General features: G+C 41.4%; 1 protein-coding gene across 1 annotated transcript in view; it reads right to left on the reverse strand.

Annotated features, from left to right (window-relative positions):
* ryr3 (ryanodine receptor 3) overlaps positions 1–12,621 on the reverse strand; it is a gene marked incomplete at its 5' end in the record, with an annotated part of 111,715 nt that overhangs the window by 8,022 nt on the left and 91,072 nt on the right. Inside the window, 23 exon segments of the mRNA XM_083934084.1 lie at positions 37–243; positions 1,074–1,160; positions 1,339–1,501; positions 1,572–1,624; positions 1,739–3,021; positions 3,166–3,247; positions 3,637–3,741; positions 3,855–3,983; positions 4,079–4,167; positions 4,304–4,384; positions 5,249–5,263; positions 6,230–6,303; positions 6,393–6,469; positions 6,625–6,704; positions 7,119–7,218; positions 7,345–7,401; positions 7,497–7,548; positions 7,768–7,880; positions 8,883–8,979; positions 10,152–10,264; positions 10,826–10,960; positions 11,064–11,123; positions 11,728–11,895. Coding sequence (XP_083790210.1) covers positions 37–243; positions 1,074–1,160; positions 1,339–1,501; positions 1,572–1,624; positions 1,739–3,021; positions 3,166–3,247; positions 3,637–3,741; positions 3,855–3,983; positions 4,079–4,167; positions 4,304–4,384; positions 5,249–5,263; positions 6,230–6,303; positions 6,393–6,469; positions 6,625–6,704; positions 7,119–7,218; positions 7,345–7,401; positions 7,497–7,548; positions 7,768–7,880; positions 8,883–8,979; positions 10,152–10,264; positions 10,826–10,960; positions 11,064–11,123; positions 11,728–11,895 — 3,420 coding nt within the window.

Here is a 12,621-nt window from a genome sequence, read left to right on the forward strand (position 1 = left end):
CAGAGAAGACGGCCCGTGTATTCTGAGTGTACAGACCTTCAGACAGTAGTACCCGAACAGACAGACGAGTGAGATGACGGTGTGGAATACAGCCAGGAAGCGCAGGGTTGGTAACATGTAGCCAGTGCTCTCCTGCAGGACAAACTCATCCATGTCGAATAGTGTGTTCTCATCATCGTCCTCATCACCACCCCAGGGGTTTTCCTCATCTACATCTTCATCTTCATCAGTTTCACCAGTCACCTAACGGGCATAGGGTATTTACCACACACTGTATATGAATAGTCAATTATATGGACTTTTTTCTCCACTACACATTTCTTACATTTGTTTCTAGTTTGGTTTGACTCTTTGTCCTTCAGTTTCCCCAAAATACTTGCTGGGATTATTAGTGATAATCACATTTCTATGACACATCTGGAGAGGTCAGGGGATATGTTTGGCATCCCCATGTTTGGAAGTTAGGACTGTCAAGAAGTTTGATTGAATGTCTGCTCTTGTGACTTTTATTTTGGACATGATTCTATACAGTATTTTATTTCATTCTTGTACAGCTGCTTCTGTTAAGAAAACATTAAACATTTGAGACGTTTGGCTTCTTTTGTTGAATGATAAAAAAAAGAAATGATGAAACAATCATAACTAAAAACATTTTGGCTTTGATTACTGAAAGTTCAATTTTAGTGGCAATAAATATATAAATAACTACCAAGAAGTGTTGATGCTTGGCTAAGACAAAAAGTCGGTGTATCGGTAAAAACAAAATGTGTGCAATGTGCAAGTGCAATGTAAACAATTAAAGAATGAAACTCAAGCTTCTGTTCCTCTGAAGAGACCAAAAATGGTTGCAAATGAAAAAATCAGATCTGAAGATAAATGCATTATTTACATCATATTTTCTAAAAATTTTTTCCCGTTGTTTGAGACATGACTGGTGCTCTTCTAATTGCTGCACCCTCTTCTTCTGAAGTCATAGAAAGTATCACACAATACTTTGCATTTTCTTTTCCACTTTGTCTGAAAGTTCTGCTAAAACTTGCACTAAAGTACGAAGGAAACTTGACTTGAGTTACCTTGTAAAAGAGAAGAATGAAGTTGATGGCAAAACACACAAACAGAGCCAGGAAACGCAGGTTGTAGAAGTTGCGAGCCAGGTAGTTCTGTTGGAGAAAAGGTTGGATTAATGGCGAGACCAACTGCTGTCAGCTTTGTAGCTACCTGTCCACATTTTGGAAACAATTTATATCATCAACATCTGAAGTCTAAACCAAACAATAATAAAAACTTATATTAGACAGTATAAAACAATTTAAAAGAAAGCCTAGTGTGAGGACTCACCAGCAATTTGGTCAGATAGACGTCCAGGACAGCAAAGATACGCAACATGAAGGCTGGTGAAGCCTCTTTAGGCTGACTTGATCTGGCCTTAGGCTTCTCCTCTGCCACTGGCTCCTTGGCTTCCTCCTCCTTTGGCTTATCCTCCTTCTCCTGGTTCTCTGTGCTGTATTCAAAACAGTTTGTTTTATTTTGTATGATAAGAATTAATTTTCCTCTCACTTAATTTTACTCACTCTGCTTTCTCGGTTTCACTCTCAGGGGTTTCAACAGGCTTGGCAGCAGCTTTCTGTAAGAGGAGTAATACATTTTCATGGGCTGAAAGACTGACCTGGGGAAGATACCTAAAGGGTTTTAAAATCATGAATCACAAAGATGAAGTTACTGAATTGTGACTCAGAACCTTCTTTTGATCAGTAGTGGATGTCTCTGCACACAACTCGGCAACATCGCCCAGGCCTGGCTCCACGTGTTTTCCTCCTTCCTTTTTGGGATTCGACAGCATTTCCATCATTGCATCGACCTCTGTTATGTCGCCTGTTGGCGCCATGGCTGTATCTAAGCTTCGTGACGTCTCTACGGCCTCCACTTTCTCTCCTTCAATCGTATCTCCGTGGATACCGAACTGAGTTGGGTCGGGCATGTTTCCGAGGATGTCCGTCACCTTAATGTTCTTGGCTCCCTCGACCAAGCCACCGCCAAACATGGAGGACCAGATGACGTGGAAGAACCCAAAGATGAGGCTGTAGATTCCCTTGAAGAAGCCGGTGAAGAGCATCCAGAAGAAGGAGAAGAATCCTGTGATAATCTCCTTGATGCTCAGCTTCTTGATTTTCTTGAACTGCTTGTGCACGCTTTTCACAGAAAAGATTTGCCGGACATGGCCGATCTTCTTCTTGACTGATCGGCATGCTGTGGTGAAGGCTGAGGCAGACTCCAGGGAGCCCTCTTCTTCTCCAGACTCGTCCATGATACTGTGTCCATCTTCCTCTTCGTCCTCCTCGTGTTGTTCTACCGCATCTGGCTCAGAGATCTCAGAGGCCAGCTGCATCTCAAAAATAGTGTCCTCGCAGAAATTCACAAACATCTCCATCTTCTCGCTCTCTGTGCCCTCGTTAACCACGTCAAAGATAAACTGACGCTTGGACTCTTTGACCTGCGGCTTCTCCCACTGCTCACGGCTCGACTCGCTGATCTCAAAGTACACCCTCTCTATCCGCTTTGCGCTGCCCATGATTTCAATACGACCAAGATAAGGCTCAAAGTAGCTTAGCACGCTCTCTGCCAAGTCTAAGAAGGTGGCGAGCCTGGAGTCGTGCGGCATGTGTTCAGACAGGTTGGTCAGCAGCACTGCCACGTTGAAGCCGATATCTTTGGCCGGCTCGTGGAACCGCTCCACAAACTCCTTGTAATTGAACATGTCATTCTCGTCGGCCTCTGCACACGACAGCAGGAACTCAATCTCAGACTGGCTGTACTGCATCTGGCTCTCCATTGACTTCTGGAACTCCTTCTTTGAAATAATGCCTTTGCACTCGGGGTCGTACTCTCTGAAGTTATCAGAGGATGTCAGGTCCTTCAGTTTAAGGAACATATCGAAGAACTTCAGGATCATCTCCACGTTGTTAGAAGACTCCACCAGGGTGTCAACCATCTGCTTTCCAATTGTTCCATTTACCACATTACCTAATTAAACACAAACACAAGGTATTATGTACGACATGACTTGTATTAAAAAGGTAATACAGACATGTACTAGCATGTTTGTTACCAATATTTTGAAAGATTTTTTAGTCTTTTGTCATTTCTTCGACAGCGTCAGGTTCTTACCCTCTAGCAGAGACAGCAACATGACAACCATGTCCTTCTGTAAATCCATCAGCTCCTTCAACAGCTCAATCTGACTGGCATCCTACAAGGAGATTAGTCTTTTTGTTAAAGCTTTGCTCTGGAAGAGTTTTCCCAAAGCAAGAACGAAACAAAGTGGTTTAGACTCTTCACCTTCCAGCAATGTATTATTAATGCCTTTACTACAAGCAGTACAACTTTTATTTGTCATGTTGTTCTACGATTTAACAGTGGTTTCCAACCTGTGGGTCAGGACACATCAAGGGGTACCAAGATATAAATTTAAGGGTCATGAAATGATTCAAAGAATAAGAAAGAAAGGAGTACTTCTGTTAAACAAAAATGTGTTTTTTCTCCCCTTAGAATTGCTTGCTTTAGTTGAATCTTGTCAAGCTCAACTTTATTTTAAGAAGAAGATGCTTTACATGTAAAAGAATTAGGTTTTTAATGTACCTGAGACAGCTTCATTTGCATGTTGGCAAATACATGCAAGAAGCCCACAACTGCATCCCACAGTCTGCTGTGAGCTAAACTCTGCTGGTTCCCAATACACGGGCCCTTTAGGAGAGAGAGAGAAAAACAACCCAGAATGAAATGTCTGCTGAATGTAATCTCATTTTAATTTACATTGTGGACATTTAACAGTGTTGACTGAGAGATCACCTTATTACCTGAATATACTCAGTCAGTGAGTTGAATATCTGCTTGGCAACAAATAAAGCTTGGGAGAAGTTGACTTTTCCAGTCTCATCAATGACATCTTTACCAGAGTAGTACCAGTAGAAGTCACTGATAGACTCCTAAAGAACAGAACAATGGTAGACAATCAAAATGGTGGCTCAGTTAATACTGTGTGTGTATTTTGTGGCTTAATATATTTTTTTGTTTTACACACCTGCAGACGGAGCAGGTAGTCCACAGTGCTGATAATGATGTTGACTGTGGTCGTGTTTCCAGTTTGGGTTCTCAAGAAGTTCTGGAAATCTGACAGAAATAAATATTTTCTCAACCCCCTTCTTCCCTTTACTATGGATCACTGTGCCCGCGACAGTGCCGAAACAACTTACACAAAGTTTGTTACCGCTGAGGATGCATGATTTTAAAATAAGTGCGGCCTCACCTCCATTGTGCCCCTCACACAGAAGTTGCAAAAACCGGAACAGATCTTTAGTAAACTCATCATTCTGTAGCACCTTGGAACCTTAGAAGAAAAAACATCTTGGTGACTACAAATGTGACCCTCCACAAAGAAAGACTTTTTTTTATTCAACATGAGAAGGTCTAATAATGTGTGTCACCCCCCTCAGAAGCAGCTTATATGAGGCAAGCAGGACAGGTTTCATGGTCGAAACATGTTTGAAATCCAGGACCTTTAGATTGCAAGTTCAAAAACCGAATCCAAAGTGCTTTTTGTAAAAATGCTTTTACATTAAACAACAGTGAAATACTAGGACATTTCCATAAGCTGGAGGAAGCCTGATAACTTTCACATGAAGGTTAGGATTGGGCGTGATGAAGGGTGTTATTTCAGAAAAAAGACGTGGCTGAAAGACGTGGCTACGTAGTTCTCTTAAAAAAAAACCCAACCAGATAATCCAGTCATCAGAGCTAAACAAAATGAGTACAAATAACACTTCTGTGACATAAATAAAACCATGTGAAAGTTAGACATCTGTATGGAAACCAGCTTTGTGAAATAGGCCCCAAGACCAAAGCAAGACAAAGCTTTGCTTAGGCTGTGGACGAGTCCACAAACCTTCAGTCAAACCCTTGAAAGGTGGCACTGATAGCCTTAGAACAACCGATTCGAGCATCAGTATTAGGATTTGCATTAGTAAATGGTAACATGAAGGGAAATGGAACAAATAACACACGCACAAAAAACAGGCAATGGATTCTGAAGATCCACTTTCTGTGAACACTCTGCATGCACAGTTTGTCCCTACAGGCATCTGGGGAAAGGGAGAGGCTGGGTACCAAATAAAGCAGTGTGGACCACAGCTATGGAGGACACATTCACGGTGGAAGCATAGCCATATCAGCATGATCTAAATTTGCTATTTACCCTGCTGAGAGTGGACTGCCATCGATGGTTTTTTATAAAATGAGAGGAAGGAGACAAACAATACACAAAGACATAAGCAAAAAGAGAAGACATTGAATTACAATACAAGGAATTATGAATATACTGTATATCGGCTACCAGTGAAAAACAGTCATGCAGTTAAAAAGAATAGTTTTAGGCAAAGGGGGAAATCATACACCTGGGTAGTGTCTAGGTTGTGTCTGACTAGATGAGGACTAGTAATAGGCATAGACTCATGGTGAACGATTCATAACAGTAACAGAGACACGAGTAGTAACAGTGAATTGTTAAACACAGAACTTGGTGGAAATGTTTTAGCAGAGGATTGAATGATGAAAAGACAAACATAGTTGAATGTGAAGTGTTGAGTGAAGTGCGTTTCTTTTTGAAAGTTGGAGATAGATTTGCCACTCACTGACCTATATGCTCCAAAACTGATCCATTCCTATCTCAATATCATCATAAAGGATTACAGAAAGAAGGTTTATACTGTACTTATACTAAACCCCATGGTACATATTACACAGACCCATAATATATTTAAAACCCTTGCCTGCTTTTTTTACTGCAAAAGAAGACGTAAAAAGACAACACACTGACGACTTCAGTAACTTCAAGGGTGTAGCGCAAGCAGCAAACTATTTGTATGAATCAAAATTCCCATTGAAAGCAATGTCATTTTGATCGTTTCATCTACAAGGGCCATACAGAAACTACTAATTAGAAACTAGCCTTTATTAACAGCTTTGAATGGACACCAATGGTTATACAGCTACATGGTTCAGCATTAGTTTAGTGAAGGGGAAAAGAGAGGACCGTTTGTCGCTGTGTAATCAAGGGGGAAAGCAGGTGCTCTCTTGAACTTCAAGAGAAAACTATGTCAAAAATGTAATGCTCTAAGGAAGGGAAAACAGGTATAATTAAACAACAGCCCATCTAATAAGACATCTCTGAACTTACTTGAACCTTCTTCTGTCACCATGCCAAGTCCTTCTGCTTTGTTCTGCCTCTCAAATGCATTCAAGTCCAAGACACTAGGGAAAGAAAACTCAGAAATGAACTAGAAGCCCCTTGAGGTCTGCACAGAAGTTCCCTTTTTGTTGTATAGATGATATAACAGTACCTGCAAGACTGCATCAGTCCTGAGAGACTCTTGAAAAAGCCTGCATCTCTTTTCTCTTTCAGGTAATCAAGCATTTTCTGGGATAAAAGATGAAATGCATTAAACCTTCCACCGTCAAAAACAAGTGCTACTCGAAGGTAGTCTCTGAATAGGCTGTGTGTATATATACTGATGGATGGATGTAATAATAATAATAATAATATAGCTTGATATTTTGGCTGTACAATCTAACCTGCTGAACTTGCACATTGCCTCCATTTAAGATGGAGATCCCCAGTTTGAGGGTGCACGACACCATGGGGCCCAGACGACCTGATGGAAAAGGAATTGCAAGTCAACAACATGGAGGGCAGAAGCAGGTTTGACTGATAATACAAGGTTATTTGTCATGGCATCAAAACATACATTATATTTTTAGATTGGAGGCAACAATGAAAAGCCTCTGAAATGCATTTGGACCTCAGATGGAGCTAAAACTCTGTAGGAAACCCCAGAAAAAATCAATCAGCAGGAAGGAATTCTGATTCATTAAAATGCCATCCTTTACAAAAAAAGTAATTATTAAAAGAAACGAAAGAGAAAAATGATGTCTGTTGACTCAAAAATAACCTGTGGATTACAGAAGTGGTTCAATATCGATTATCAACAGCAAAACAGTTACAGAATGATTTCCTTTCAAAGTGCCTGCAAAATGTTGAGCTGCAGGAACGATCAGCTCTTCGTTACCTTTACTGGCGCTGATCATCTGCAGCACCATCTCTGCAGCCCCACGCGCGTGCAGCCTTGCCTGCTGATACAGGATCTTCTGCTTCTCCATCTCTTTTTCCTGAAGGGCCACACGCAAACACACACTCCAGTCATCATCAACACTAATTGAATTGTACCTTTTCTGATTTATTTGTAGGTAACAGCTAGTCTAGTTAAGTCTAACAGATCCCAGATGAGATCATACCTCAAACGTCTTTTCTTTCCCTTCTTCCTCTTCTTCTTCCTCATCCTCTGCACAGCTCTAAAGACACAAAAGGTCAACATTCAAATCTCATTTTTCAGGTTATTAACTCAAGTCTTACTGGAGAAATTAATACAGTACATAAAAAGAACTACCTTTGCCATCATGTCTGCATACGCGATATACAAAGGATCTTCTTCCAAGTGACTGAAAAGAAGTGAAGGCACAATGTATCACTGTGTGTGAACAAGTATCAGAAAATATATATCAATTGAGATAGCTGATAAAATAAACCAAACATGTTAAATATCTTCTCTCCTAACTTTGTCTTCCAAAAGGACACAATGGAGGAAATATGGCAGGATTTAAATGCATGCTCGCTGTTACACAGATTCGCTGTCATGCTCAGTGATTTAACTCTCTCACCTTCTCTCTGTCAGAGCGTTGTGGCTGAAGTGGAGGATGAGTTGGTGGAGAGGGTCCGGTTGGATCTCAGCCACCTCCTCTTCCTCCTCCTCCACAATTTTCATTGGGGTTTTCTGCAGAGTCCACAGGTGTGAACAGTTAGTTCCGCCCAAGTCTCATCCGACCCCTAATCATACCCTCTCATAAAATGTATTTTTTTTTATCTTCACAAACTTACTGACAATTGTGCCCGTTCACACATTTGTCAAAAAGACTGAAATTATTCAGTAACATTCAACTAGCACTGTGCATGCAGATGAGTTTCCGTCATGTCCTGATGATCCGTGGAAAGGACAGGGTGAAGGAAGTTAAGTGTGGGTGATGAACAGCGTTGGAACCAGTTTATAAAAACACATGCATGTTACAGCAAACAGATGCAAGCAGTAAGCCATTTGGTGATATGACTTTGAACATGAAGAATGACCCTGACAGTACAGGAGCTTGACAAAGAGGGACTACACAAAATCTCCACAAGTCCAAACTTATCTGACAGATTTGTAGAATAAAACTGACACTAATCTTCCCCAACAATAAACAACTGAATCTAAGGCTCTTAGTGTCTTGATGAATTTGCTGCACATCTGCGTACAGAGATCTAATATGAAATGTGATCTCCACATGACTACGCGAGCATGCCACTGACTTCACGGCCACAGAACGTACTGTAACGTCACCTTCACACTCACACTACAGACTTACAGAGTACAGCGAACAGACAACTGATGGGTTGGATCCAGATCTGACAGCCAAACAGCTAGTGACTCCTAGTGAAAGGCCCTCCTTACCACTGCTGTCAGAAAGGCATAGCCTGCTTTTCTAGTGCTGTGAGCCCCGGAGCTGGCCCTGTGTCTCCTGAGTTGGTCATGCAGCCTCTGACCCCTGACGGATCTCTGTTTGAAGGTTTTTGCACGCCTAGAGCGGGGGCCGCCCCTGGGTGCTTTGGGCGAGGTCCCCACCCGGGCGCGCTCCCAAGGCTCGACGGGCGCGGAGCTAAAGAAGCATTCGGCAGACAGGACTGGCAGAGGGGTGCCAACGCAGGGCACGTGGGGCAAGGGCAAGGCGAGCCCAGTACTTACTGCCAGATCCTGAACTAGCTTCTCCTCAAAGGAGTACTCCTCTGCCTCTATCCAAAGTCTCTGATAGGCCGGGATGAAGAAGTTGATAGCGCGATGCCTAGGGAGGGGGGGAGGTGGGGAGGAATTGAGGGGAGTGGGGAGGGAGGTACAGTGGCATTAGGGTGGGTTCTGGTGAGTTTTTGGAGGAGACAGGAAGGAGAGATGTAGGGGGAGGAAGGGGTTACAGGAAGTGCATTTCAGGCAGGGTGGTGATTGGTCAATGTGGGACCCACTGACTCTTCTGACTGGTCACATTTGGTCTCTAAAATAACTGCAGTTCCTTCCATCAGGTTGTAAAATTCATTAGAGGAGCATGCACACTTTAGGGGAGATATGCAGTTTTCCAACAAATCGGTGCATCAACAACTTCTTTCCTTTCATTAGATTCCCATCACAAGTGTTCCTCAACAAAGATGCACAGATGGGTTGTAAAACTGCACAACCTTTGGGAAAATGTCAAATAAAAAATAAAACTTTGAATCACCATAAAAGCAGGAAGCAAAATAACATGGAACAAATTTTATACTGTATATTACTGTAACCAAGCATACTTTTGTAAACCAGGTGGCCAACTAATACAAGTCAAAATTGTATTCAATAGATTTCTTTCTGTCTTTCTGTCTTTCTTCTTCTCTCCTTTCTTCATTCCTTCCTTCAGGGTACACCTGAAATGAGACAAAGGCCTGCAAGCTCGCAGTCTGTTTCCACTTTCCAAATAAGTTTGTCTCAGTCAATTCTTGGGCTCATTCTAGCTGACCAATCAGAATCAACAGTGTAGAAACAATTGGTTGCTAGGCAGAGATCGTTCCACAGCCTGGTGGATGAAGGGGGGGTTGAACAGATGAAGCATTCGCCCTGTAGTTTCACTTTACCGTCAGCAGGGAGAACAGGCGGTCAAAGCTGGAGGCTTTAAATGCCCTCTCCAGCCAAACCTCCCGATAGCCATTCAGGAAGTAATTATTATTTTTGTATCTGAGGGAGGATGAGGTAGTGTTATGCAAGAAAACAACACAGAGGAGAGAATGTCATTAGGGAGGTAATGAGGGGTTTAAATGGGCACAATTAAAAAGAAGTCCCACCGCCCCCACGTCTACTTGGTGATTGTTATATACAGTTAGATTAGAGACAAAACAATATCTTAATTGTTTTATTTTAATAGTTCATGTCAATATTTAATTATTGACATTGTAAATCAGTTCCAAAAGCGCGACGGGCGTAACAGAGACTCACCTTGGTAGATTGTAGAGTGGAGCCATGCGGAAACAGGCCACCACAGCACGCTTACGCTGTTTGGACAGCAGCTTATGCCACACACACTTCTTATTTCTCAGAGGCTGCTCCACCTGAGGGACAGAGAAATGACAAGGGTGAAACGCAAAGTGGAAACAGTTGTGTACTAAAAATAAAACCATACACTGAACTTAGATAATTAGGTAAGGGGACAGTATTAAAAATATAGACTAAAATATTCTTCAACCACTTTGATGCTTGGCACTGTATTATGTAGTGTTACTGCAAACAATGGTTAAATCGTCTGTTGGTTTTATTCCGTCTGACCAACAGGGCCGGACCCAAAAATATTACATTTAAAATGATTTATGACACAGCTTTGTTGAATATTTGATTCTGGTCAATTATGACAATCTAAAGACAGTTACTTCTGAAAAACAGACCAAATCCTCTGGGAAGATAAAAAAACAGTGAATCTTTGTAATTGTTTCTTGATTAATGACATCAATAACTAACCCATAATCAAAACTGTCTTTGATGCCTTTTGTGACCTTGCTAATAATGCATCGCCTGGGTAGATAATTTACATCTGTGATCTACGTTTACGTCTAAAAAGCCGTAAATTCTTATATTTCATGTCAAGTGATGTATTGTTGTAAGAACAGTGTTTCTACCTGCTCAAGGTGAAAGACTGCAGCTGAGATGCTCTGCACTCGGTCCACTGTGTGTTCAGTGTTTTCAGGTTCCTCGCTCTTCACCACCACGTCCTTGTACAGGTTCAGCTGCCACTGGACTGCTGGGTCATCAGACTGCGACACAAGAACCAGTCCATAAATAACCAGCAGTGTTATACTTATATTACTTAAACTGCTCTTGCTGCTGGAATAATAACTACACTACACATCATCTCACCTTGTCCTGGAGATGGAAATTCTGACGCAAGTGCTCCTTCACCTCATCATCTGTGTCTTTCTACGAAGGGAAAGGATATTTAATGCAGTGTTAATACAGTATTGCCATCCTTTAAAAGTAAATAGTTAGTGTGTATAAAGCTATCACATTGGACTACATTTGAAACAAAATGTTATGTTGGTAAAGGGATTTAATCAATCAATAAACTTTATTTATATGGCACTTTTCATACTTTTACAGTAGCACAAAGTGCCTCACAGAAAATATAAAATCATAGTAAAAACAAAAACAAAACAAAACATGAACAAAGAAACATCATGAAAACCCAAACCTGAGATGCACAAAGACATACACTCACGCACACCCACACCCACACAAACATACACACACCCACACACTTTGCATCACGACAATGCTCCGTCTTAAATCTTTTACAACTACTTCATGTATTCAAGATAATATATAGAAGCGGAAGTATGTAATGCAAACGTCCAGCCTCATTAATATTAGCTATCAATGAACCAAAGACCAAAAATAACTGCAGATAAGGCAGGATATAAGGACCGTGTAACAAGGGATAGTACATGCCAGACCTCTTGAATAGAAGAAATGAACATAAAAGTATTTCGTTAGTTGGGATCCAGGTCCTGTTTTGTTAGCTTACCAGACTGTAGCGTATCTTGGCGAGGGAGATGAGCTCCTGGTCTCCTGGGGTGCACATGTTGAGGCCAATGGGCAGCAGCTTCTTCAGGGCAGCTACGATCAGAGAGGTCTGGATGGAGTAGTACTCGCCTCTACGGCGCTTGTGTTTCCTCTCCTGGTCCCCCCCTGACTACAGAGAGAAAGGAGACGATGAAATCTTAAAAACATATTTTTGACAGTTATTTTATCTTACTCCATCTTGTATTTTTGATTTAAGTTTGTTCTTGTTCAATTGTTATATTGTAAATATTATAAGTATTTGATTTTACTTACAGCATTTTGCATGATAAACTATTACTACCAATGTGATTTAGAGAGCAAAGAGCTTTCATGTGATGTATATTTTCTACGTTCTACCAGGCAGTAACAATTTATCCTGTCGAGTTTAGCACTCAAAATCAAACGTAGCCACCAAATCTGAGATCCAATTTCCAATGACTGTGCTGTCAGGGCATAAAATTTGTGCTTCACCTTCCTAACCCATCGATTAAGATGAATCACACAAGGTGCCTCAACATAAATCAGTAAACAAGCAGAGTCCTCCAGGATCGAGAGCCTTTTCTTCTTGTCAAAACACCCAAAGAGTACAAATAAATAAAACTGTCTGGCTCTGCCAAAACAAATAAACAACAAACTGTCACAATGACAGCTTGTTAAACGGTTGCTGGACCAAACAATGTCAACATCCAGATATATGACCCGACTTTACTACGACAAACATCTACCAGTAGTCATATGTTGTAAACTCTCGCTGTAGAGGGTTGCAGTCGACTTGTAGAACATCTCACACCTAAACATTCAGCGCGTTCAGCACATGTCAAGGGATATATTGTAACACAGGAAAAGTGCTTCTAAG

The sequence above is a fragment of the Echiichthys vipera genome, assembly GCF_963691815.1.
Source record: "Echiichthys vipera genome assembly, chromosome: 19".
NCBI classification, from domain to species: Eukaryota; Metazoa; Chordata; class Actinopteri; order Perciformes; family Trachinidae; genus Echiichthys; species Echiichthys vipera.